Here is a 24,580-nt window from a genome sequence, read left to right on the forward strand (position 1 = left end):
CTTTCTTGCATATAGTGACACCAAGACAACTCTAAGAATGTATTCATCCTGGATAACATTCATAGCATACTATATACTTAAAATGACAGTGTCCAATTTACCCCTACCCAAGAAGAAGCAAGACACACCCACTCGACGCTTGACTTTGGAAACCAGTTCCACTATCGCTATGAGCCCCGATCCTACGCCGAATTCCCCGTATTCGTAAAAGTTTTCCGTCATCATTGACACATTGGTCTTGAGTCACAGCCGTGCCTAGTCCTGCTACCCGCGCCCAAGTTCTCAACTTCAAAGGCAACAACGCAACGACCTGTCCTCGCAAACCTTCTCTCAGTACACTGCCTAAGTCCGACTTCGAAACGGACAACCCACCATACACTTGAACGTCCCTAAACCCCCTAGTCCTCTCGAAGTGAGTGGACCCCCAAGTCCACCCCCTCACACCTTCAACAAAGCCGTCTCCTCACCAACCCTCGTCTCCAAGCTCTCCCTCGGCACAGCATCCTCATCGAGGTCACCATCAGCAATGACATCAGCATTGCCGCCCTCGTTCTGATTGTCAGCAGCGTTAGCATTAGCATTGACATCTGCGCCCGCACCAGCCTCCTCCTCGTCCCTGAACCCGGTCTCGGCGAGCGCAGTGTACGCGTGGCCGCCGCTGCCACCGACGGTCCTGGTAGCTTGGGAAGCGGGACGCGCCGCGACGTTGTGGCCGCAGTTGGGGCACTCGACCTCGGACTTCTTGCAGAACTTGCAGTAGTCGGCGATGCTGCCAATGAAGGTGATCAGGTGGTGGAGTGCGAAGTAGGCGTGGATGTACCTGTGGAGATGTTTGCGTTAGCCACGATTGGGGATATATCATCATGGATATTGAGAGTGAAAGGGGGTGAGATGTTGTTGGACGGGCTTACATGTTGGCGAAGACGAATGGAATGAAGAAGGACTCTGCAACGCCTGCGGCACGACTCCACTGCAGTCTCGAGAGCTCCCGGGACATAAAGGGGATGAGAAATCCGACATATAGACCAAATGCAGTGAGGTCAACGAGGGGGGAAAGCAAGATCCGCCAGAGGAGGTTGACCCTTCGCTCGTTGTTGTGAACGGAGCTCTGCTTTCGGTTGGCGGCGTAAAATGCAACTGATGTGATTGCAGAGAGAACCGTAGTCAGAAGGACGGGAATACCGAAGCCATTGAAATCTCTATTATCGTAACCGTAGTAGTTATAGTTATATCGATTGGAGGTTGAAAGGATCACGACCAGGAGGATGAATGAGGGGAGAGTATTGAAGGCGAGGACGCCACGGAGGGGTCCCTCGCCTCTTGCAGATCGAAGTGGTGCCATGTTGTTTGTTGTCTTGTCTACGAGGTTCAATTGATAGAGACCGGTGAGAAGTGCTTTTCTGAACAAGTAGGCCGTTGGTGATTGATATATCCAATGTATTGCCTGGTGTTGAAGTCCACGATGCAGGTACGACGTGTGAAACTCAGTTATGTATAGTGGTTAGATGATACGGGCGCTATTCTTTGCCATGTTCATTAGGCAACAACAAAACAGAAACAACATCTGTATCTAGTTCTATCGCTACGCATGAAGGACTATTAACGCGTGTTGCTGCATGCTCCGCCATGCCAAGGGTGAAACGATAGCCTATCAGCGAGCCTTACGAGGCAGACTCGAGACAATAAGAACCTTGGTCCTAGCCCCCGTCCAATCAGTTACACTCTGAAGGATTCCGAATATGTAGAGATGATGTTACACGGCTCCCAATGCAGTAGAGTCTAGAGTAAACAGAGTAACCATCGAGAAGCGATGAGGTCTACACGAAGGAGGCTAACCTTCTATAGCAAACCTAACAGGTTTTACGTCCGTACCTCAAGCGATCGGGTATCCATGGGACTAGTTGACAGCAACAGCGTAATAAGCTCACGAGCTTTGCGTTATAAAGAAAGCTGTTGCCTGGTAGACAAGAAACTTGAGAGCTCAGATGGGCCACATCGGTAGACCTTCTTTGATAACCTGATGGTTCGGAAACGAAGCAAGATATGTTGATCCATCCCCACTCTTTCAAGAATTGATCTATTTCTGAAGATTAGTCCAGTCAGAATTAACAAAGAAGACGCGTATCGAAGTGCTGGGTGCGTCATTGTCTAAGCCATACACCATCTATCTCCTCCGTAGAGGATGTTAGTCCATGATTTGTAGCAAGATCGTGATGGAAACCAATGTCAGAGGAGGCACTTCATCGAGTTTCTAGGACGAAATATAGTTATTCGTACCTACCATTACGATTATAAAAGATCGCTCATTGGACACTGCATGCTGGAGTCTTTGGAGACCATACGACTATCAGTGCTGGGAGGGCACTGTGCGGACTAAGATCGAAACGAGTTTTTCCGATTATGATGGCAAAAAGAAACAAATCACTGGGGCTACGTAAACAAAGGCGTAACGGTCATTTGTGAGTGGATGCCTTAATCGGGCAAGTTGAAGACCGCGCGTCGGAGGATTCGACCCAGTGGGCGCAGCACGTTTGGGAGTCGCATGGCATAATTAGGCGAATTGAGTGCACACAAGTATACTGTGTAAGCAGTGCGTCAAGTAAGAGACCGGTGCTATGGCTACGGACTCAAAGAAACAAGGTAATGCACACATCATTCGCTCATTTGAGATTCTGAAGGATCAAAATATGCATCAAAGAATTACAGCATCTTTCTGTTGATGGATATGTGTGAGGAGTCTAAATGCGGAACTAGCTCGTTCAAAGCAGTAATGGTACGCGCGCCTGGAGCGGAGCTTGCCCCTTTCTACTATGGAGTATTTGCAGATGCCATGTCTTAGTACTAAATAGTATCCCACTGCGTGTGTTTAACTTCACTACACTGTTGGCTGTGGGCGCCTTTTCAAAGGCCTGTCGGTTACGTACGAGTAGTGCAGGGGACGCGGACTTTGATGACCCAGAACAGTTCGGCCCCCGGCTCAAACGTCGAACCACTAAGAGCAGCAGTTACCCAACTACAGAATGCCGTTTCTTCCTGTAGTTTCGAATTCAAAGTAAATAATGGGGCATGGAAAAAGTGATCTACATCCCCGAATTGTATGATCTGTTCAGAGGAATACTTCGAAAGACTGACAGTCCTGGAAAGGATCGCCAACGGGGCGATGTTGGCACAGGTCATGGAGCATGGTTACTGTATCTTTGCATTCTGCCGGCCAATTAGCGCATGGCAAGGCTCATCCTTCGTGGGATCTGGAAGATTGTTTTGGACATGGCCCCTCGGAGAAATGTTACAAACGAGAACCTGTACTGCACAAAGTAGATTCCAAACAAAGTGCACCACCCATAGAATAGCGAAATCGTCAGGAGATTGAGTCCCTCGGTCGAGCAAATGAAAGATGAAAATGCCTTCATACTATATGTATCGCCTTGTTGGTATTGACGGGATATGCAAAAAGTATGGTATGCCGGTACATACCCGCATGATATGTATCGTCCTGCACTTGGCACAACCCCCCTGGGGCGCCTCGAGCACGGCCTGTGTCAGGCGCCCGATCTTGGGTTGACAAGGCAGAAGGTATGGAACAGATTGAATTTTGGTGAGAAGGATCCTTCAGAATCTTACTCCTCGTCTTCTTCATCCTTTGACAGATTTTCTCTTGTCGCCTTACGTCCAGACAACAGTGGTAATTTGGCCGTCCATGGTCTACACCTATCGAGTAACTCCAGCGTATTTGGATGTCGGCACCCGCGACGGCGACAGAATGGATAGTAGTGTAGAGAAGCTGAAGCCTCAAGAGGCAGACTGTTTCCAGAGTCGATTTTGGGATGTCGCAGATGCACCGCGAAGTCGATATGTGTACATCTGGGCTCTGTGTGCCAGTGCGTCGCTCTACACTTCCAAATTCATCCTGGTGGACCTCAATGTACACTATCCATTCCACCTCTTCATTTGGCAAGCGGTCGGCATCGCAGCGTTCACTTTGCTGAGCCAGTGGACGACATCGCGGCCCATCAACAATCGATCATCCGGTTCCACAAGGCAGCCATGGTTTCTTCCTCTACTCCTGGCGATGAGCATAGCGTTGTCGATGATATTCGGCCTGATAACCACATTACATTTCCCGAATGTCCCGACCTTGGCTCAGCTATCGGTAAGCTTTCATGGACAGTATGGTTCATCGAGGAGGGATCCGCTAACTAGAGAAAGGTATTGTGTTTCTTGCCAGAAATGCTCGTTGCTTTCGTTATAGACCGGACAGACCGTTCCAAAACAACCCTTCTTGGATCGCTATTCCTTACTGCTAGTTGTTCCGGGATTTTGTTTGGAGAATACAGGCTGTTAGTAAACGGAATGATCTCCTGGCTCCTCGCCATAGTATTCTTTGCCGCTTCGAGGATCATTCACACGGTCGTGGTCAGTCGATCTCCGGACACGTTATCGAACGAGAAACGACTCGACCTTTTTACTGCCAACTCGGGCATCCTCATCGCAATAATTGCTATCTGGGGTTTGGGCTGGGAAGACGCATGGCAGGTTAAGAACTCCATCAAGGCATCATATGTACCGCTTCTGTTGGTGAACATGGTAACCACAACGGTGGCGGTGGTTCTTGGAAAATCGACGCTGTTCCCGACATACATAACAGATCATCGAAAGCTAGGGTCATCAGTCAACATCTCGCACATGCTGGGTATCACCGCAATTGTAATGCAGTCCGGTATTGTTGGATTTTTGTCAACGCTCAGCCTGAGAAGGGCATACACTAGCAACGTCCAGCTCCTCTCATTCTTCGCGGCCATACTTTGCGTAGTCGGCACCGCATTGATGAGCGGTCTACGTGGGTCGAGGGACGCCGAGTCTACAGTATACTCTTTGATGCCGGAAGATGAAAGTGTCGAGTCGCTTGGACGGATTCGTAGCAATGTCTCTGATGCTTCAGGATGGACAAATGAGACTCACGTCTCGGATGCCTATGAATACCGTCCTGCAAAAGCTGGCCGAGCACTCCTCGTTGCTTTGCTTACAGGAGCAACGTGGTTGCTTTATACGTTTTTGAACTTTTCAGACAAGGTCCATGCCGAGACATGGAGTGCCGGTGCCATCCTTGATACTGCCTACGTCCCGCAAAGGGACCACGACATCATCATCAGCATGTACAAAGAGCCTACCGAGCATGTTGCATCCTTAATATCGGGACTGAGGGATATTCCGGGACTGTCCAATGCCCATGTCCTAATATATATCAAAGACGCGGAAGCAGATCTGGAAGTTATTGAACGTGGCACTGGTGCAGATGAAGTCACATCTCTACCCAATCTGGGTAGAGAAGGGGAGACCTATCTCAACCACATCGTGAACCGCTGGGATAACCTCGCTCGGCAAACATTCTTCCTCCAGGCCGATGTCCACAATCCCCGGGAATTCTGGCCACGTATCACCGATTACTTCGACCCGGTCCGAACAGGAATGTTGAGCCTTGGTTGGTCTGGCAACGTCTGCAATTGTTATGAATGCGGGGACAAGTGGGATGTGCGTGACCCTACAGGGCTCTTTCCGAAAGTGTATGGGCAGATCAACAACAGTACGTCCTGCGACCAAGTCCTCCTGAGCTACAAAGGCCAATTTGTGGTTTCTGCACAACGAATTAGAGGTGTAAAGAAATCGGTGTACGAGGACTTGCGTGACGCTCTTGTCAATCCGGACAGTTGGGCACACCAGGAGACTTATCTACAGGGCCGCCCGGATTCTTTGAATGCGCCACAGTTCGGTTTCCAGCTGGAAAGAATGTGGAACCTCCTCTTCCAATGTTCCGACTTGGATGTTGCCTTCAAATGTCCTTCTTTACTGAGTGGCTCGGGAATTGGAACAGGAAGGATAGGAGGAAGCAAGGAGGACTGTCAGTGTCTCGATCCTGCACGTTGACGCATGGCGAAGTAAGGGCAATGCTGTGGGGGTTTTTGTTGAAAGCATTTTCGAGGCGTTATTTAGTTAATGTTGTATTTAGATACCCGGGCACATGCTCCATGGATACTCAATAGTTGTGCATCAACAACAATTAATAGATATTGAAAAGAAAAGGACCTAGAATGTCGCGGCCATACGTGTAAAGAAGAGAAGCAGCAGGCCCCATCTTCACTTCAAAAGGTAGAAGTGAAGAAGTATGTACTGCGACACCAGGAGGTTATCATTTGGAAACTACGTTAGGAAGCGCCGGATAGGTAACACCCTGACTTTCACCTGATTGGTATTAGCGCATTGAACGCGATCGTATCAGCGTATCTCGTATGCCAGTCCAAGTCCTCTGGCTCGCGCCAGAATACGATAAATCAGTTCCTAGGACTCGTTTGGTCTCCACTTCCGGAGAAATGATTCGAAGATAGGCTGGTCTTCATGACGCTAACATGACCCGTTGGGGCTCGTTCTTTGCAGCCACAACAACACGGATGTGAGGAACTTGGACGTTCCGAGACCTGCCACTTGTTAGGCAGGTCGCAAGCGGGCAACGTTGTGTTGCATCAGTAGCGAATATCATAGGAAATGGTAAAACACAGCAGCATGTGGCGTCGCTACACCAAACACATACGCGCAGAGATAGGAACTACTCGTCATTGATCGCCGATCCAGGTGTTGTTTACGCCTTGAACTAGTCCACTCCATTCTGCAAGGTGAAAATAGATGACCAGAGATGTAAGGGAACTCCTTCTGGGCTACGGAGGATAGATAACGACTACGAGAATAATGACCATTTGCTCCATGTTTCCCTTTCACAACCCAAGTTACGCCATTGCCAAGTTAGCCGTTATGATGGGAACGGTGGTATAAAGTTGGAAAGAGACCATCATAAATCGAAAACAAATGAACGCCGAGTAATGCCACGAATGCTCGGAGACAATGCAGATTGAAACAGCTGCGTGCGCCTCCAAGGAGAGCCTACATCTCCAGAGCGTTGATCATATAGAAGAGCAAGTACGCTTCCGCACCAAGCACTTCTGCCTCGCTGACCAACACTACCTTACTATCGTCGAACATGAACCATTCGTTTCCTTCTCGAGAATAGCTAACGTAGTGGCCAGAATCCATCTTCCCCTTATGAACGATGACGGTAGCTAGTTCGTAGATAAGGCTATTTGCGGGTGTGTTGGCATTGTGGTTGGACGGTGGGAGTTTTGCATTTTTCGAGCCCTTGGGATGTGTGGATTTATATTTCGACGTGTACGGGTAAAGATCAATCTTCATAGGAAAGTTGACCTTGGTCTCAATCTTTGTAGAGGTTGACTTGTGATGCTCGAAACGCTAGACGACTGTTAATATCCATAGAGTTCTAGAAATCTCATCTCACATACCTTCAGATGTATGGGAAGAACTGGTGGTAGTCGTTTGATGCTCAGTTGCTTCGTGGCTGGGTGCTCTTTCTTACAGTTCGAGCAAGTGTATTCGTCGGAGCCCAATTTCTCGCGACCTGTGAAGCGCTCTAGACAGTCACGCAAGGTCAGTTGTATATCCTCTGGGTTTTGGTTCGCTGCATCGTCCTTTTTCCTCTTCTTTGGAAGGTTCCGAACGTCGAGGCTCAAATCCATGTATGGATCCAAAGCTGTAGTTACGTTCTTGCATCCATCGCATGTGACGGTGCTGGAAAGCTTGCCGTAAAATGTTTGATGAATTATGCAGGTACAGTTTGTTTCAGACGAGCCGCCATTCTGCAAATGCAGGGTGTTTAGCATGAACTGCATATACTCGTGTGCGTCTTGCTGTTGGTAGCCCGCGAGAGCCTAGATATCAATTAGTATGTGACATGGGGACATACCAGCAAGTCTGAGCTAGTCTGCATTGTACAGCACGTACCTCGCCAGCCGTCCAACTTGCCTGAAGCATGTTGACAGCACCAAACCCTTCAGTTTTCTCGTTCGAATGGAATTCGACAAACATCTCATCCAACGCGCAGCTCACACATGCCTCTTTGCCGCAATCTTCCTTCTTGTGACCCTCGGAAAGATAGAAGTTCCTAATGAAGGGGTTGTGAATGAGCGTCTGCAGTATGACACTCATGAAGCATGTTTGCCCCATGTTGTAAAGCCCACGTAGGCCGATCGCGCGACAAGGGAGAAAGGTGGAATTATTGATGATAAGTTTATGTTCCTCGGCCGTGGTCGTGTCTTCGAATTTGCGCTTCTTGCCTTCACATCTATTGTCAACTGGGGTCACAAGTAACAGTAGCACTAGAGTGTCACCAACCTTTCTGCATCCTTCGAGTCTCCAATTCAGGGTCGTAAATGAAGTCGTTGCACTGCCCGCAGTACACATGCCCATTCCGCGATTCAACCGCTAGACGTTATGTCAGCTTTCGCACAATCAATATGCTGGACTATAAACCCACAAAAGCAATGTAGCTTTGTCTCGACATGCTGATCCCGATCGGCTTCGGAGCTTATATTGGGGCACTGGAGGCAGAGGTAGAGGGGGCGAATGGATACGGCTGGTCGACCTTCCGAGTTCTTGTGTGTCTGCGCATTTATACTGGGCTTTTCGTGAATACTTTGGAGGATGAGGCGGTAGTTGTGTAAGGTAGGCTTTTTCGCGGCTTCGAGCATTTCCCGTATATGCTCTACAGGACCTGTCAGTCGCGCAATGTAACTCAGTCTTGATGTGCGGCAACTCACCACATCCCGATTCAACATGTGCCATCTGGCTGCTTGGAACTATGGCGCCTTTAGAGTTCTTCACAACCTTGGGTGAGGCCATTGCCGCCCCTTTTGGAATGGCAGCGATGCTGTCCATGATGCGACTTTTGATAACGAGAGATGTGGGCGCATCTACATAACTCGGCAAGGACTCGGTGAGAGCGAGGCAGCGGGGAAAGAAAGACGGCGGAGATAGTCTTCCCTCGCTCTTGTCGCAGCAGACAAGCCCCTTGGGTTCTCAAAGATGTTTATTCGGGGTTCAAGTAGGGTCATCAACATGAATGAGTGAATTGGAGCTGCTGTTCAAAGGGTCTGCATGGAGGCCAAACCAATCAGCTCGGATAAAGTTGCGCCACCGATTTCCCGCGACAGACGCGTGCACGTCCCCTCACGAACATCCAGACAGAGTCACCGACACATTCACGATTGAGCTACGAATAGTCTACCCCGTAGATTCTCAGTGGTAATAGGTACAGCCGACACCAAGGGTTTGTATGCAGGTACAGATACATGAAGGATGAGTGCGCACCACCCAAAGCAGCCGACTCATGGTGTGCACGGGTGTCTATGTGCTGTGTAGATCCTCTGGTCGGAAGGCTACAGACTCGGCCGATGAACGCCGCCGTTAAACAATTAGTTGATGCTCGACTTAGGTAGCCAACAACTTTGTTACTTTGCATGAGTAATCGTAGTTAGCGCAGTGATGCTGACTAGATACTTGTTAGTAAAAATGGGGTTGCTATCCCCCAAGTACTACAAATCATGGAGAACCTAATGTTCCTATACTACGAGGTATGGTTACAATATATCGAAATGATGTTCCAGAGCTTGAAGCTGGTCCTTATCATCGAACAGTATGTCCAATACCTTCTAATTGCAGCCGTTGCGATAGCTCTTTGATAAGGAAATCAGCATCGATTTACACACATATATTTGATTGGTAGTGAATATGAACCATGCATATACAGTACAACTTTCCTTTGCTGGTGAGCAAGTCTGCCACACTGAAATATATAATTCATATCAACAGATAAATAAGTGTGTAGCAGCAAGTAAGTCTCGAGGTTGGTTTCCTGTGTAAATCGAAGTCGCAGGGATACGTATCGGCGTATTTTGTCGCGTATCGTGTCGTACACCGTATTGGGACGCTGTAATAATTCAAGTATACACGACTCAATATCAAATCCAAATCCAAGTAATGATACGAATTGACAATTGCAACATTGGAACCCTTGGCTCAATTATGGATTTCAGGTACGGGATAGAAGATTTCTCAACCCAAAAACAAAAGTCGTTCAAGACAATTGCTATGGCTACTCGTCCTTTTGCATCCACTTTTCACACGACTAGTTGCATACATCCGGGAATGATGTCACATCTCTGCAGAGAAGTAGTAAGACGGTTCTTGATGGTCGGTTCAGAATAAATCCAAAGTCAATGTGAGGCATATATCCGGATTGGAATCGCACCATCCGAACCTCCGTGAGAAGTTAAAGGACCTAACACGACAAAATGGATTATTACAGTAACGAAATATAGCTGTCTTTTTTCTTTTTCTTTATCTTTTCTGGTCCAGGTGGAAAACCCAAACCCGTTGCGTCGGCTGTGCACAGGCCCAATGATCGGCGTTAATGGCATCAACAGTCAGCATTTCGCAGGCACCCCATCCATCCACATTCACCGTCCACTCTATCCACTCAATCTCGCGCCGACCTTTTGAATGCGCCAACGAAGGCTTGCGCTCATTTATTAGACCAAGCTTCCGGCATGCGCCATTAAATCCTTCTCGCGACAAAATATCACTATTGCTATTACTACTCACCCTTCTGCTCCCATCTCCAAAAGTTTTCAACTTGTTCCTCTTCCTCTACGTTCCTCCGCGACCTCGCCGTTTCCCTCCGATCCGTTTCGCAACAACTGTTCCAGCACCTCCGGAACCCCGCGGCAGCATTACTACATTTCTGCACATTGACCTACCTACTTAATACAATACTCTAGTAATGGTTCATCGATTCTGAAAACTTCCATTTCACACCATCTCGAATCTTTTGACTCCATTTCTGGCCGCGCGGGCCTGGCGCATCCTTCGATATGCCTCTCCTCAACGTGAGGGAGCTCCTCCCGTTCCCCAACGGCGATAATACATCTCATACCATAATCAACGGCGTCGATTTCAACTTGACTGCCCTCAAATTCTTCAATTATACCATCTACTCCAACAACACAATATCCAATAGATCGAAATGCTATCTCATCTTCGACCAATTCAAACCGCACATGTTCAGCAATGGTAGCTGGGTCAACGGTTCGACTTGCTACATCCCATACTATGGAATCAAAACTCGAGGCTACGCAAGCATTGCGTTCGGCACCGCATTCGGAATGAGCATTATGTTCACGTTGATCAATCTACGAAAACACGGAAAGCGCTTCGTGCGAGAGGACAAAAGGTTCAGGATCGTTGGTCGTAGATGGCAATGGTACTGGATGCTGTTCGCTGCAGCATGTGGTATGATCAGCTGCTTGACAGGTATCGATGTGGATCGCAATTATTTGCAGGATCTTTCCATCATTCTGCAAAGCTTCTTCTTCACACTCATGGTCCCGGGAACACTTGCAATGGTCTGGGAAAGTGTCAGGCATTGGTAAGTTCACCGCTCAGATCTATCGCCCTTTTTACGTCTTGCTTACCATTCACTGCAGGGGCTCGTGGCAGGAAAGACAACTAGTAGATGTGGATCCCTATTCTTACCCGGATGACGATACAAGGACCAGGACCGAGTTCTGGCTCCCGCTGATGTTCTACCTTATTGCTTGGCTCAATTTCTTCATGACTATTCCTCGATCGTGGAACGCGTTCAGACAGCAGAACACGCCAGAGCAACAACGTGACATAGCAGCACCAGCCGCTACAAACAATCGAACAAAGGCGGGCGCTATCATTGCCGCTGTAGCTTGGTTCATCATTGTCTATTCACTCTGGCATTCGCTGAAACATTACAAGCGACGGAATACAGGATTCTTCGGCAAGATCAACGGATTTTGTCGGGACTGCCCGACCAAGCTCTTCGTCGTCATTATTCTGCTTGCCGTTCGTGTGGCGTATGGCCTTGCCAGTGCATGGATATTTGAGCTTACGATCATGAAAGACGATGTCATGATTGGTTGGCCGTTCGGATTGGGCTATGGACCCATTCTAGCCATCATCATCGTCTTCGAGGTCTTCGGCTATATTGAAGAGAATGAAGACAAGGTGATCATGGAGCAGAGACGATTACGAGGCATCGAACACGATCGTGAGCTCAATCTGACGAAGAAACCTGGTTGGTGGAACAAGAACTTTACGAATCGATTCAAGTCGGACGATGAGCGTCTGCGTGACATGGCAGCGATTGACAATAGTGGAGCTACTACAACAACGACCCGTCGTCAACCTCAGAACATTGAGATGGGAGACATGACTCTTCGCAATCGGTCCAGGAGCAGACCTCCAGAGGATCCATTCCGGGATCAAAGTTCGTCAGAAAACTCTCGACAGTCTTCCGTGGCTGTCGGTGCGAGATTAGATCCCAGTCGCACCGAAAGCGATGCAGCTAGTGCAAAGTCTGGCCTAACGGGACGCACCTTGACGGCTGAGCAGATGGCTAATGCCCGGCCACAAAACGTGAGGAGCATGCTGGATGTTTGAGAGAAATAATAGATTGCGTGGACGATCAGTTGTAATGTATATGTACATACCTACACGGTTGAATTTTGATGGCCATATACCATGGTACCTATATTACTGAACCAATACTTATGAATCGAAATACCTTCCAAGGACGTGAAGAGAGCATTGCACATAATAATCCAAGGTCGTGCTTTATTATCTGTATTAGTAGTCATGCTTTGCGGAACATTGGTTGCCAGAAGACAGGCTTGCCATTAAGCGATTGGCGTGCGTCCTAACAGTCGCATCCTCCAGTGGTGATGATGTCAATGGTGAGGAAATATATATATACGGAGTAGTAATGTATCAAAACGACACGTACAACATGACTTGCTTTGGCAACAGCAGCCACCCACAAGCCATTTTAATTGCTCGATCCTCATGGTAATCAATTCGGCACGAATACGCGTCCAATCAGCGCCTTGGTCGATAGCGAGTGCAGTGCGGAGGCGGGTTGTTTTTTTTATCTCAAGGCTGGGCGTTCAAGTAAGTGCAGGTGCAAATGCTCCCTATCCCATCTCGACCTCCCTCCCCCACTCCGCGCACCTCACCTCATCCTATGTCACAGCGCCGCCCATACCGTGACTTCTCCACCTTTGCATAATTTCACAACTTCACCGACCATTTGCGACAATACCCAACCTAAAAAAAGCACGGAACATATTCTCTTAACACCCAGCAATACACCAGAGCCGTCGACAGAGAACATATCACATCCTTTCCGTCACCATTCGAGCTTCCGCCCGTCTACACGACTACTTTGCCCCGCCTTCGGTTGCTCATTGCCCTCCTCTATTCCTTTCCGTCACTGGCCGCCTACCTTCGCAATGGCCGATAACAACATTACCGAAGACTCAAGTCTCTCCCCAAAACAGTCTCCGTCTATTCCAACTCCACTACAGCCAATTGGGAATGTTGCAAGCCCGCGATCACCACCGCCCACCGGTCTGAAGATAGGCTCGCCGAACCCAAACTCACATACCCCCAGTGCTCACCGTTCAAGCTTTGCGGAGAATATGCGCGGCATTCCTCACAGCCCACGAGCATCAAGACAGCCCAGCTTGACCCAACAAGCTCTTCAGGATCTCCTAAATAACCCTCCGAATAAGAATGCAGACCCCAAGTTCATAGGGAGAGACTGGAAAAGCATTAGGATTGGAGAGGTTGTAGATAAGGGTCTAGTGAGATGGGTGGAGGACGGAACAAGTGTCGAGGAAGCTACGAATGTCAGTCATCCCGTTTTTGATCCCCGGTGCTGAAAGGGCAATCCCATTTCCCTTCCGTAGATACACGGAGCTGTTGCATGGAAATGGACTGACACTGGACTAGTTACTCGTTGAATCCGGTGCACCTAACGTCGTTCTTCTTCGAGAGTCAAAAGAATCCCAGACCGCGACTGGAACCTTCGATTACAGCGATCTGAATGCCTACCTCCTACTCGTCGTTGGACTGGCTCACCCATCTGAGGATGAAGTCGCATCCTTCGACCAACTCGCCAAGAAGGGGCGAGAAGGCAAGCCTATCCCATTGAAAGATGTCAAAGAGCTTGGAAAGAAGGAACCAATGATATTTCTGCCTCATACTGCGGATTTGACGAAGGCAATGGAGGTATTCGGCAGTGGAGTGCATCGAGTGCTAGTGGTTGAGGAGCATACAACAAACGTTGTAGGTGTCCTCACACAGCTCCGAATGGTGAAGTTCTTCTGGGAGAATCGCTCTGCTTTCCCAGCGGTTGATCAATTGTATCCGCAGCTGATCAAGGATCTGCACATCGGCTCGCAGACAGTTGTTGCTATAAAGTAAGTTACAGTACCCTTTACTTCGGACGCTGGAGAGCCGAGATATTGAACCTCAGCGATCTTGGTGTTCGCATCCATACGTGCTGTCGAGCAACAGTACTTTTAAGAATTGCAAAACTGACATGGAAGCAGTGGTGACAAGCCCTTGACCGACGCGCTAGAGCTCATGCACAACGAGGGGATCAGCTCTCTGCCCGTCCTTGACGCTCAAAATAATGTCATTGGTAACATCTCTCACATCGACGTTCGCGTAAGTATCCTCATATCCTGAACCCATATTTTTGTTAATCTAGCTGTTAGCTGCTCACCAAGTCAACATCTCTTCCACTTCTACGCTCCTCCTGCATCCACTTCATTTCTGTTATTCTTACAGAACGCGGCGTGAATGACGGTAAAGACTCTTTCCCCGTCTTTCATGTCACACCAGTCTCAACTGTCGCCCATACGGTCGCGAAGCTCGTTGCCACCCGTTCTCATCGAATGTGGGTCGTAGAGACACCATCACCAGCCTCTTCTGGACCTCCAACGCCAGCTGCAACGCCCGCTATTCTTGTCCCACCTTCCCCCATTACGCCCCTCCCCTCGGCCCAACAGCCATTTGCCCAAGGTCCTCCCACCTCTCCCCACCTCTCCTCATCAGCTGCCGCACCCGCGCCTGCTATCTCTGCAGCCTCCATCCCTGGCGCAAGCCTCTCTGGTAGACTCAATGGTGTGATCAGCTTGACAGACATCCTCAATCTCTTCGCCAGGGCAAGCGGCCTGCATCCCCACGACCCCGATGAGGCGAGACGCGCTAGGCGGAGATCTAGCAGCTCTTCCATGCGTCGCAGCATCGACAGCTCACGAAGTGAAAGCATGAGCGGCAGGAGGGGCAGCATCAGTGAGCGGAGCCAAGCCCAAGGCTTAGGCATCATCCGTGGAAGGGGGAGCACAGCCGAGAGAGGAGGGCAGCAATAGTGTGCTCTCTTCCATGTGGCACAATGAAATGAACGTCGATTACGAAATGAATTTTAACAGAAAAAAGCATATTAAGGACTCCACACTGTCTGATCCAATTCACTTTTGCGCTACTATGGAAGTCTTTGTTTTTCCCCGTCCCCTTCCCCTTCCCACCCGTTCAACGAGTCAATTGCGTGTTTTACTTTGCGAGATGTGCGGCGTTTCTCTTTTTGGGCGGTATCACATGTGTTTACTTCATTTCTTTACTTCCCTTGCTCAATCTAACGGGTGGAAGGATATGTTTTCCCCTTTCCTATAACGAAAGCCAGGACAACCTGGCGACAGAATGGAATTTTTCTAGAATATGTTTTTTTTTGTAAGCATGGGACTGCAACAGGGCGGGGAAGGGAAAGCAATTATCATGAGATTATGAGAGTGACGCAATTGAAATAATAATTTCAGATGTGTGTGTTATGGTTCTCGTTTACTGGATGTGGTCTATTACCTATTTGTCGTGTATGTGGCAGACGCCTGGATATTCGACGTCCGTGGCTGTATAAGTGGACTCGAGTCTGAGTTTCCCATCGTACTCTGTACTTCGATATGTTGCATATCCTGACTTTTGCGACCGGTCTGGTTCTTGCAAAGTTAGATAACTATGCCTTGGTGGGCTTATAGATCCCCTTACGAGTCCATAGACCAGACGGCTATTGGACTCGCAACGCCATATGCTGCGCTTTGGGTGTCCTGGCGGCTTGGATGAATCTCAACACTATGGCCACGTCCCCTTCAATCCGGATTGTATCGTCTCCGTGCCTCCCTCTCCCTCCATTCTTGCCGCCGTTGAACTGCATTCGGACTTCGCGATCGAGTTCTACATCGTTTCCTCCTCCAGACCGGTTTCCCATCCGCATCGAAATAATCTGGCAACCTTTCCTGATACTGCACATGGCTATCCCAGTCCTCCAACTTCGTATAAGGACTCCTAAGCCAAGCATTCAACTCATGTAAAAACAGCCTCGCGCTCTCCCGGCCTATGAATTCGCTCAAGAGATCCTCCGCGTGGCCATCGCTGGCCTTGATATCAACGGTCTTTAGTATAGAGACGATGTACGACAGCAGCCATTCCGCGTTGCTGCTAGTCGTAGGCGCGTTCGCCGTACTCCCATCTGCATCGTTGTACAGGAACGAAAAGACTCGAAGTTCTCGACGTATAAACATGCGCGCCCGGGATTGGAGGTCGGGAGAGGAAGAGAATGACTCGGGTGTCCAATTGCTGTGTGCGGAGATTCGATTTGCGCCTACGTACGCCGAGTAAAGATTCTCTCTATAGACATGACGGCGACGGAGTAGAGCGAGACTTGGGCTTGGGCGTGTGTATGGTCGTGGCGGACGAGGACGTCTCGGGGGAGGAGGGCGAGAAGTGTTATTTGAACGAGACGATGCCGCAGCAGGTGGAGCGGGTTTGGAGGAATGGGTCCTCTTCACATGGAATATCTTGAAGTCTTTATCGCTTTTGCGGTCGTACTCGACAGTTGTTACTTCGGCTTTGCAAAGTGGACAATTCGATCGCTCTTGCAGCCAGCTCACCAAGCAGATGAAATCGAAAGCTGTATGATTGCAAGGCCTTGTTTGCGCTCGCTCTGTGATGTTGGATAGACAAATGACACAATCATCGTGGGGAGTCACCTTGCTTGACTCTACATCAGTCTCCATGCGCAAGTGAAAAGGCAAACATTAGCATAGTACTCGTAGTAGTTACAAAAATGAGAGAATGTAACTGGAGAGCGGCGGTGGGGGCAACGAATGACGGAAAGAGAGGGTTCGGGAGTGCGCACAGACCCATGCGCGCGATTGATCGGTCGCGATTACCTGTGAACTTTCTCCATCTTTTAGTCGCAAGCTGCTGAAGGAATCATTGACATCATTCCGTTCACACCAGCTGCCTCGTTGTTACCGCGCACCGCGCTGTCATATCGGCGAAAATAATCCTCCAAAGGTCACATCCATCTTGTTCTTTTGTATGCTTCTGAAAGCTCTCTGTTCGAGTCGAGTTTCGTTGGCACAGGCCGTCCGTCGTTCATTACCAACCATGTCTGCATACGCTGCAATTGCTGCCTCTCAGCCGGCCGCACAACCAACTCCTATTAGCACGATACCTGGGCGTTCCGCAATTCACACAGTCACTGGTCTGAAGCGCTGGAGTTGTGGAGAAAGAAACTTACCTCCTGTTTCCGAGATAAAGGGTATTCATGTATACGACTTCGATAATACGCGTATGTATCAGTTCAACAGGGTATGACAAAACGAGTGGAGTACTTACATGATCAGTGTTTGCGAGTCCTCTCCCCAACAAAAGCCTCTGGAACGGTCCAACCTTCGGTACCCTTGCTTCCCCTGATGTGTTCTTGAATGGAGGATGGTGGCACGATTCGTCGATTTTGGCAGCGACCGGAGAGGGTGCGGATAAGGAGGAGCCTCGTGCATGGAACGGTTGGTGGAATGAGCAGATTGTCTCACTCGTCGAGCTATCGATGCAGCAGAAGGATGCGCTCACGGTGCTCCTCACCGGTCGATCAGAAGGCGGCTTCTCTGATCTTATCAAGCGCATTGTAAGGAGCAGGAACCTCGAGTTCGACATGGTGTGTCTGAAGCCTGCGATTGGACCGGCGAACCAGAAGTTCAGTTCAACTATGGCTTTCAAACAGGAACTCCTAAAAGAGATCGTGTATACCTACACAGACGCGGAGGAGATTCGCATATACGAGGACAGGGTGAAGCAGTAAGTTGCTCTACTGATCATGACACTCATTTTCTCATCTCGAAACAGCACGAAAGGGTTCCGCGACTTCTTTTTCCAGTTCAATAAGGATCTGATGTCAAACCTGCTCCCTACCTCGAGGAAACCACTAGTGGCAGAAGTCATACAGGTTTCTGAAAATGCCACGACGTTGGAGCCTGTCACCGAGCTTGCCGAAGTCCAAAAGATGTGCAACGCACATAACCTGATTGTCAAGAGCGGCAAGGCTCCGCCGGGAACACGTCCACTTCAGATCAAGAAGACGGTCTTCTATACCGGATATATGATCCCAAGCAACATGACTGACAAACTGACATCTTTAGTGAAGCTTCCACCCGGTACGCCAGATGGCGACATTCGCTACCTCGCCAATAGCATTCTGATCACCCCTAAACCATGTCCTAAGAGCATTCTTGATAAAGTTGGGGGCATTGGTGCTAAGGTGACGTGGAAAATCACAGGCGTGTCCTGCTTTGAGAACAAGCTTTGGGCAGCCAGGGTAGAACCTGTACCATCAACGACGAAATACTATTCCGAGAATCCTATCCCCACGATAGTGCTAGCCATTCGTAAGGGAGGCAGGCCCGCTGACGCTGTCCGCATCAACAACTGGCATCCAGTTTCAGAGGATCAGGCCTACACATTTGAGAGCACTGTCGGCGAGAAGGTGCTCTTGCGTGTAGATACTGAGACCGCGAATGAAAGCCAGTGGGAAAGCTACTTCCCCAATAAGACCCACGGCAAACGAGGCCGCGAAGAGGACCAACAGGAACCCAACGGGAACTACTATCAAGCTTTACAAAGTGTCCGCCGAGAGGATGATCGTCCGCCGCGGAATGCACCAAACTCCTACCGTGGAGGTAATAGGGACCGTGGCCGAGGTGGTCACCGAAATACCTCGTATGGTTCACGGGGTGGTAGAGGAGGTGGTCGTGGAGGTTCTTCGAATCGAGGCCGAGGTCGCGGTGGTTCGCAGTACAAGAGCCTGGATGATGTGGGCGACAAAAACTACGGTCAACCGAATTATGATGACCCGAATGGATTTTACTGAGCGTCGTTAGCTGGCAGCGTCTCTTCTTCTTTCGTGACATCTTGTATGCATGATATTTCTCAGCATGCTGTTGTCGATCATCTTTGGCCGCTTAGAGTTCACTCTTTAGGGCCGTTATCCACAGGAGGGAGCGAAGTTCCGAAGCGCTTATGCTTACGATTACATGCTCGGCGTCGCCGATGTACAAAGACTTTCTGTTCTTTTCCTAAGTTAAAAACTGACGTATGGAACAGACTCCAAACAGGTGTCGCTGATACCTGTAGTACGGACACGAATCTGGACGGGATGTGTGTGTATGTTGTTGAATGGCGTTCTCGGCCATGGGCTTGTCTGTCTACTTGATACCCGGTCATTTTCTAAGACTTGTTTATTTCGTTATGTCAATCACGATTCAGAATCCGTAGAGTATTCACTATTAATGATATTTTCGTTGGCCATGCAGTCGATTCAGTTTGAATAAGTGAATTTTAAGGACCTAACCGCTGAGAATAATTTGCTGGTCTTCAATTAGCACGTACTATTTGTATTTGCTAGTTGTAACAGACATGTGCCTAGTTGTATTTTGTATGAGGCATATTGCAATGGTTCCCCCACGCACGAATTGCAGTTGCGGTTAGTGCTTCGAAGTTATAATTCGCCATGACACGATCCACCGCTAGCTTTGCCCACACCGACTTGATTAACCTCAATCGCAATAATTCCCACACACAGTATCATTTTCACGTGGTATATATTTTATTTAAATTTTGAAAACATCATTAGTAATCACCGACTTGAAGTCGCTTTAGCTCACTTGGGAGAGCGCCAGGTTAGTACTCAACAACATATCTTCTGTCTTCCGAATCATCACTAACATACAAATCAGACTGAAGCAATCAGCCATCAACAGCTGCAAACTTCGGTTTCTACTGAACATCTGGAGGTACTGTGTTCGATCCACAGAAGCGACACTTCTTCTTTTTTTGCTCTTTTTTGCCTTTTTATTTGCGTGTGGGTATGAATCTGTAGTAGGCAAACTAGTACTTTATAGTATATGTATCCGTCCCACTATACTCTGATTACGTGCAGTGGTGCATTACAAAAGGCATTCTTTGAATGTCATCTCTCAAAATGACTATCTCAGTGACATATCACCACTGGAAATGTTCTACTTCCTCTGCAGATTATACTTAATTGGTCTATTCCAGTATTACTATGTGTCACCAAAGATGGAGTACTACATTGGATCCTGCCTTGAGGAATTGCCGAATATAGTAGCCACTGGATCCAGTCTTGAACAATGTCGAATTGAGTGGCATTCTCATACGCAACAGATTGTACAGCATATATCACCGGTATCTTCGGCACTCACAAGCTGTGATACATAATCGTCCTTTATGAATGAGGCATACACATACAGATGTCGATCGTTGTAGTCAAGTCCGTAGCGGTACCTGAATGCCGAGAGATTGGACCCTTTGCGGCTAATAGGGAATCAGGGATGCACGTGCGGGCCCTGCATCGCCTCAATCGCCGCGCCTCACTGGCTCGTGATGCATGCGACGTCAGCGATCCTCATCACGCACTCCATATCACGCTGGACAGCTGCCTCGTCTTGTCTCGTATCAGTCATAGCAGTGCCTATCATAAACCTTGCTGCGCGTGAACCTCACCAGCGCTGCTTCCGGCGATGACTGGCTGAGCTTATCTCCATCCGCCGTCCCTTTAATACCCTCTTCGCGCCCCTCGACTTTCATGCAATTCCATACCACCTCCCGCTTTCACTCTTAGCCTCAACTCCCCCATCTATCTGAGTAACAAGTCGCGGCGAATCGGAGCAACCCATTCAGGATCGTGGGAAACGAATCGCCACTCCCGGAGACGATCGACCCGCAAAGCTTGTACTTGTAATTAGGTTATAGTCCGTAGTCGACTTACACACGGTCATACCGAGGTGATTCGCTAGTATCGTAGGCAAGCAGTAATTACATGCCGGCCATGGTCGAAGATTGGATTCAGACTGCGAAAGATGCTGTACAAGATGCAGTACAAAATGCAGCGAGCGCCCACGTATGGAAGGACACCACCGCAGCCTCTTTGTCTACCGCAGTAGCTTCGACAATGCCTTCCTCTATGCCTTCTGTTCGCACCCTATCCAAGCTCGCCTTTGGCGGAGCTGGTGTCATCCTTGGTGGTGGACAAACCGTGCTCGGTACCTTCAGCCAGTCGTGCCCGAATCCTCAACTGAGCTGTCACAATACCACCGTAGTTGAGAACCTTTGCTGCTTCAACGCTCCAGGTGGTCAACTACTATTAACCCAGTTCTGGGATACGGATCCAGTGACTGGTCCAGAGGATAGTTGGACCATCCATGGACTCTGGTACGATCGACACCCAGTACAGCATTCCTACATAACAAACTAATTGTTCTGACACAGGCCTGATCGATGCGACGGATCCTTTGAAGCCAACTGCGACCCTTCGCGTGAATACACCAATATCTCGGCCATCATCAAGTCTTTCGGCAAGGATGACCTGTTAAACGACATGGAAACGTACTGGAAAGACTACAAGGGCAACGATGATTCGTTCTGGTCCCACGAATGGGGCAAGCATGGTACCTGCATTTCTACCATGGAGCCGGAATGTTACGACGAGCACAAGGCTACCGAGGAGGTTGTCGATTTCTTCCAGAAGACCGTCGACTTGTTCAAGGAGTTGCCCTCGTATAAGGTGTGTAGCTGTTCCTGTCCATGTAGAGGAACTACTGGGTATGCTAATTCAATCCAGTGGCTCGAAGAGGCCGGTATCACACCCTCGGACTCTGAGACATATACCACCGACGCCATTCAGGCTGCATTGTCTGCCAAACGTCCCGGCGTCGAAGTTACCTTGGGCTGCAAGTCTGGCCGTCTGAACGAGATCTGGTATCACTACGATGTCCGCGGTCCCGTTCAGACAGGAGAGTTCGTCCCAGCCAACCCTGACGGCCCCAAGTCATCGTGCCCCAAATCCGGTATCAAATACCTCCCCAAGAACGGCGGTGGTTCGCAACCCAAGCCCACCGGCACGAAGCCTACCACCGGTGTTCCCACGAGCACCAGCGCACCCGGCACTCCGTTCAGCGGAAGAGGCACCCTCAATGTCCAAGTCGACGGCTCCAAGAAGGGCTGCATCATCTCGGCAGGCACGTGGTACACCTCCGGCACCTGCGCAACCTTCACCGCGACCTCTAGCGACTCCGGCTTCACGCTCAGTTCCTCCAAGGGCCCTTGCGGCGTTGTGGGCGGCGCTCTCACCTGCGCGAGCAAAGTTCCGGCTACGACGTTCACGGCTGTCGATGGCAAGCTGGCGGCCGGTGGCAACGCGGCTTGGAGCTCGAATAAGGTCGCTTCTGGTACCACCCAGCAGAAGGTCTATGCGGGTGCCGACCACGATACGGGTTTCGAGATCGTCTGGGGCTAGGACGTTTCCTTCAGCCATTGGCTTCCTGGGATTTTTCTCTTTCGCTGTTTTCTTGTTATTATGGTGAATGAACATATGGTTGCGATTTGGGTTCTTTGCTTTCTTTCCTTTTCTGCATCTATTGGGAGTAAGATGGGCATAGCATAGTTCGAACGTAGCATCTATAAGGCGCCAATTTTCTGGTCATATAAGCATGAATCCACTATAAATATTGGAATTTATATATTTGTTTATGAAGAGAAAAAGACTCGCTCATTGAAAGGTGCATTCAATCGCTCCATTGGACACTATGCGATGCATACTCAATATAACATACTAGATCTCTTGCCTCTCGAGGTTCGGTCCGGGGCATAGTATATACGTATAGTTGGAAATTCAAGGCATGTGATAATAGCACAGAGCCTGAAGGTTGAAGCATTTTTGAGACAATTACGAACGATAAATGGTCTTACAGATATATCAATGCACAACAGCCATATCACATGTTTTGAGCATTTCATAGCATTCATTGCGTGAGAATCTGACTCTTGAAAATAGAAATGACAATCCATAATGACGTCTTCGTTCATGTCATCCATCCACTCCTACAAGAACCGTCCATAAAAATTTTCCCAATCCACACATGTACAAATACATATACGAACAGCCTCTTTCTCTTTACCAAAACCACCATCCGCATGGGGAACCCCCAATGCTCACCCAACTCAAACACGTCAACCTAATACGCTCCCCATATCTCCTTTTATCTTCACCAAGGCAACAGCAGAGGCGTAGGGAGGTTGTCGGCGGGCCCCAAGACGGCCGTTGCAGTCTCGATATCTGCGGCCCCGCGTACAGCCCACAACTGGCCCGACTTGTCCATGTCGAAGGTTTCTATCCAGGCGCGGAGGGCTTCGGCTGCCTCGTCTGGTTTCACAGCTATTTTGAGATTTCATTAGTACCATTCTTGTCACACTTCTATACCTGGAAAGGGAAAATGGATAATGATGCTTCACGTACCATTCTTATCCCCAGTCTCGAAGAACCCGTCTCTGTTCTGCTTCCTCAGATATCCCGTATGCACGATGGCGACGGGGATGCCCCTGGGCTTGAGGTCGATGCTGAGGAGCTTGCCGACCATGTTGAGCGCTGCTTTGGCGCCGTGGCCGCCGTAGTTCCCACCTCCCGCGCTCTCGTGCCGGAGCGCTATGCTGCCGGATTCGCCGCCGACGAGGACGACGCGGCTGTTCTTCTGGAGGATGTTGGCGCGGAGGAGGTGGTGGATGAGGAAGGTTGGTCCTATTGCGCAGGTCTGATGGTGGGCTGGTCAGTGGGATTCCAAAGGATCGTGTCTCCTTTTGATATCGAAGTACGGGGACTCGACTTGCCTTGTACATGGTGACCTCCTTGTCGTAGTCCAAGTGGTCGAGCGTCTCCTTCGCAAAGTATCCGGCGCACACGACCAGCAGATCGATCTTGGTCTCCTCCATCCATGACGCAGATATCCTTCGCCCGGCACCCTCGCTCGTGATGTCGATGTTGGGTATCCAGTGGACGCCATTGCTGGACTGCTGGGGCACGGAGTAGCGAGCTGTTGCATAGACAGTCAGGCCTGCTTTTGCGTACTGGTTTGCGAGGGACTGGCCCAGGCCGCGGGTTGCGCCGATGATGAGGACGTTGCGCATGGTTTTGGGGGGTGTTATGATCTGCTGAAAATGTGTGCTGTTGTTTTTGGAATTCGGATAGCAGTTCTCGTGGTTTAGTCTGGGAGGTTTATGGGTAGGGAATAGTTGAAATGGGTTATAGTATCAAGGTTTCGAATGTACTTAAATGTGCGAGGCAATTGAATACTTCAGTGGAAATATGTCGAGCTTCAAACGATCACAAGAGATACAAATGATGTCATAGTAAACAACATAATTATACGTAGATCATGGAGCAAACCCACCTTTATACCCATTTCTCTCTGGCGCTGTTGCGTGGATATTCTGCCATCGTACGATCATTTGATGTTCCAAGTGAGTTACATTCGGGCGAAGTTGGATCATGGCACTTCCGATGCATGAAGAAACATCAGCTCCGCATTATTGGCAGGGCGGGAGGAAAACCAAGAGGGATAATCTGGGGAATGAGGCACGGAATCCATCGGAATGTGGATGTCTCCTGACGCTTTTGCCTGTT

General features: G+C 49.2%; 9 protein-coding genes across 9 annotated transcripts; 5 read left to right on the top strand and 4 right to left on the bottom strand.

Annotated features, from left to right (window-relative positions):
- Positions 1–292: 292 nt before the first annotated feature.
- Positions 293–1,570, bottom strand: BU24DRAFT_286844 (uncharacterized protein). The gene is made up of 3 exons (XM_033522777.1): positions 912–1,570; positions 373–820; positions 293–310 (listed from the first exon to the last, which is right to left on the bottom strand). The coding sequence occupies exons 1-2, from the start codon at positions 1,340–1,342 to the stop codon at positions 439–441; spliced, it is 813 nt and encodes a 270-aa protein (XP_033380017.1). The 5' UTR covers positions 1,343–1,570; the 3' UTR covers positions 293–310; positions 373–438.
- A 3,305-nt stretch (positions 1,571–4,875) lies between these two features.
- BU24DRAFT_354629 (uncharacterized protein) lies at positions 4,876–5,922 on the top strand (the record flags this gene model as incomplete). Its single annotated transcript, XM_033523824.1, has 1 exon — positions 4,876–5,922. The coding sequence occupies one exon, from the start codon at positions 4,876–4,878 to the stop codon at positions 5,920–5,922; it is 1,047 nt and encodes a 348-aa protein (XP_033380018.1).
- A 664-nt stretch (positions 5,923–6,586) lies between these two features.
- On the bottom strand, positions 6,587–8,979 carry BU24DRAFT_426765 (cysteine proteinase). Its single transcript, XM_033529047.1, has 6 exons — positions 8,658–8,979; positions 8,375–8,602; positions 8,233–8,322; positions 7,843–8,174; positions 7,344–7,769; positions 6,587–7,293 (listed from the first exon to the last, which is right to left on the bottom strand). The coding sequence occupies exons 1-6, from the start codon at positions 8,773–8,775 to the stop codon at positions 6,931–6,933; spliced, it is 1,557 nt and encodes a 518-aa protein (XP_033380019.1). The 5' UTR covers positions 8,776–8,979; the 3' UTR covers positions 6,587–6,930.
- A 1,790-nt stretch (positions 8,980–10,769) lies between these two features.
- BU24DRAFT_354061 (uncharacterized protein) lies at positions 10,770–12,366 on the top strand (the record flags this gene model as incomplete). The annotated part of the gene is made up of 2 exons (XM_033523804.1): positions 10,770–11,323; positions 11,382–12,366. 2 exons carry the CDS (start codon positions 10,770–10,772, stop codon positions 12,364–12,366), a joined length of 1,539 nt encoding a protein of 512 aa, XP_033380020.1.
- A 514-nt stretch (positions 12,367–12,880) lies between these two features.
- On the top strand, positions 12,881–15,586 carry BU24DRAFT_426767 (uncharacterized protein). Its single transcript, XM_033529048.1, has 4 exons — positions 12,881–13,613; positions 13,717–14,186; positions 14,319–14,436; positions 14,487–15,586. Exons 1-4 carry the CDS (start codon positions 13,215–13,217, stop codon positions 15,141–15,143), a joined length of 1,644 nt encoding a protein of 547 aa, XP_033380021.1. The 5' UTR covers positions 12,881–13,214; the 3' UTR covers positions 15,144–15,586.
- Positions 15,587–16,028: 442 nt separating this feature from the next.
- BU24DRAFT_322426 (uncharacterized protein) lies at positions 16,029–16,823 on the bottom strand (the record flags this gene model as incomplete). Its single annotated transcript, XM_033522942.1, has 1 exon — positions 16,029–16,823. A coding segment is annotated over one exon (795 nt), but the record flags the coding sequence as incomplete, so codon positions are not given.
- Positions 16,824–17,028: 205 nt separating this feature from the next.
- BU24DRAFT_426769 (uncharacterized protein) lies at positions 17,029–19,412 on the top strand. Its single transcript, XM_033529049.1, has 3 exons — positions 17,029–17,401; positions 17,457–17,907; positions 17,956–19,412. The coding sequence occupies exons 1-3, from the start codon at positions 17,218–17,220 to the stop codon at positions 18,974–18,976; spliced, it is 1,656 nt and encodes a 551-aa protein (XP_033380023.1). The 5' UTR covers positions 17,029–17,217; the 3' UTR covers positions 18,977–19,412.
- Positions 19,413–21,088: 1,676 nt separating this feature from the next.
- On the top strand, positions 21,089–22,420 carry BU24DRAFT_436055 (ribonuclease T2; the record flags this gene model as incomplete). The annotated part of the gene is made up of 3 exons (XM_033530136.1): positions 21,089–21,336; positions 21,394–21,688; positions 21,746–22,420. The coding sequence occupies 3 exons, from the start codon at positions 21,089–21,091 to the stop codon at positions 22,418–22,420; spliced, it is 1,218 nt and encodes a 405-aa protein (XP_033380024.1).
- A 529-nt stretch (positions 22,421–22,949) lies between these two features.
- BU24DRAFT_495823 (oxidoreductase) lies at positions 22,950–24,084 on the bottom strand (the record flags this gene model as incomplete). The annotated part of the gene is made up of 3 exons (XM_033534159.1): positions 22,950–23,338; positions 23,420–23,711; positions 23,773–24,084. 3 exons carry the CDS (start codon positions 24,082–24,084, stop codon positions 23,169–23,171), a joined length of 774 nt encoding a protein of 257 aa, XP_033380025.1. The 3' UTR covers positions 22,950–23,168.
- Between the last annotated feature and the right edge of the window lie 496 nt (positions 24,085–24,580).

The sequence above is a fragment of the Aaosphaeria arxii genome (assembly GCF_010015735.1).
Source record: "Aaosphaeria arxii CBS 175.79 unplaced genomic scaffold BU24scaffold_9, whole genome shotgun sequence".
Taxonomy (NCBI): domain Eukaryota; kingdom Fungi; phylum Ascomycota; class Dothideomycetes; order Pleosporales; genus Aaosphaeria; species Aaosphaeria arxii.

What these genes read in the sequence shown, in the direction of transcription:
- BU24DRAFT_426767 (XM_033529048.1), top strand. Translation starts at nt 13,215, where the DNA reads ATGGCCGATAACAACATTACCGAAGACTCAAGTCTCTCCCCAAAACAG. An exon ending in GTGTCGAGGAAGCTACGAAT is followed by an intron (nt 13,614 to 13,716) that starts GTCAGTCATCCC and finishes ACACTGGACTAG; the next exon opens with TTACTCGTTGAATCCGGTGC. An exon ending in CAGACAGTTGTTGCTATAAA is followed by an intron (nt 14,187 to 14,318) that starts GTAAGTTACAGT and finishes ACATGGAAGCAG; the next exon opens with TGGTGACAAGCCCTTGACCG.
- BU24DRAFT_426769 (XM_033529049.1), top strand. Translation starts at nt 17,218, where the DNA reads ATGTCTGCATACGCTGCAATTGCTGCCTCTCAGCCGGCCGCACAACCA. An exon ending in ATACGACTTCGATAATACGC is followed by an intron (nt 17,402 to 17,456) that starts GTATGTATCAGT and finishes TTACATGATCAG; the next exon opens with TGTTTGCGAGTCCTCTCCCC. An exon ending in TACGAGGACAGGGTGAAGCA is followed by an intron (nt 17,908 to 17,955) that starts GTAAGTTGCTCT and finishes ATCTCGAAACAG; the next exon opens with CACGAAAGGGTTCCGCGACT.
- BU24DRAFT_426765 (XM_033529047.1), bottom strand. Translation starts at nt 8,775, where the DNA reads ATGGACAGCATCGCTGCCATTCCAAAAGGGGCGGCAATGGCCTCACCC. An exon ending in ACATGTTGAATCGGGATGTG is followed by an intron (nt 8,603 to 8,657) that starts GTGAGTTGCCGC and finishes CAGGTCCTGTAG; the next exon opens with AGCATATACGGGAAATGCTC. An exon ending in GACTCGAAGGATGCAGAAAG is followed by an intron (nt 8,175 to 8,232) that starts GTTGGTGACACT and finishes ATAGATGTGAAG; the next exon opens with GCAAGAAGCGCAAATTCGAA.
- BU24DRAFT_286844 (XM_033522777.1), bottom strand. Translation starts at nt 1,342, where the DNA reads ATGGCACCACTTCGATCTGCAAGAGGCGAGGGACCCCTCCGTGGCGTC. An exon ending in CCATTCGTCTTCGCCAACAT is followed by an intron (nt 821 to 911) that starts GTAAGCCCGTCC and finishes ACATCTCCACAG; the next exon opens with GTACATCCACGCCTACTTCG.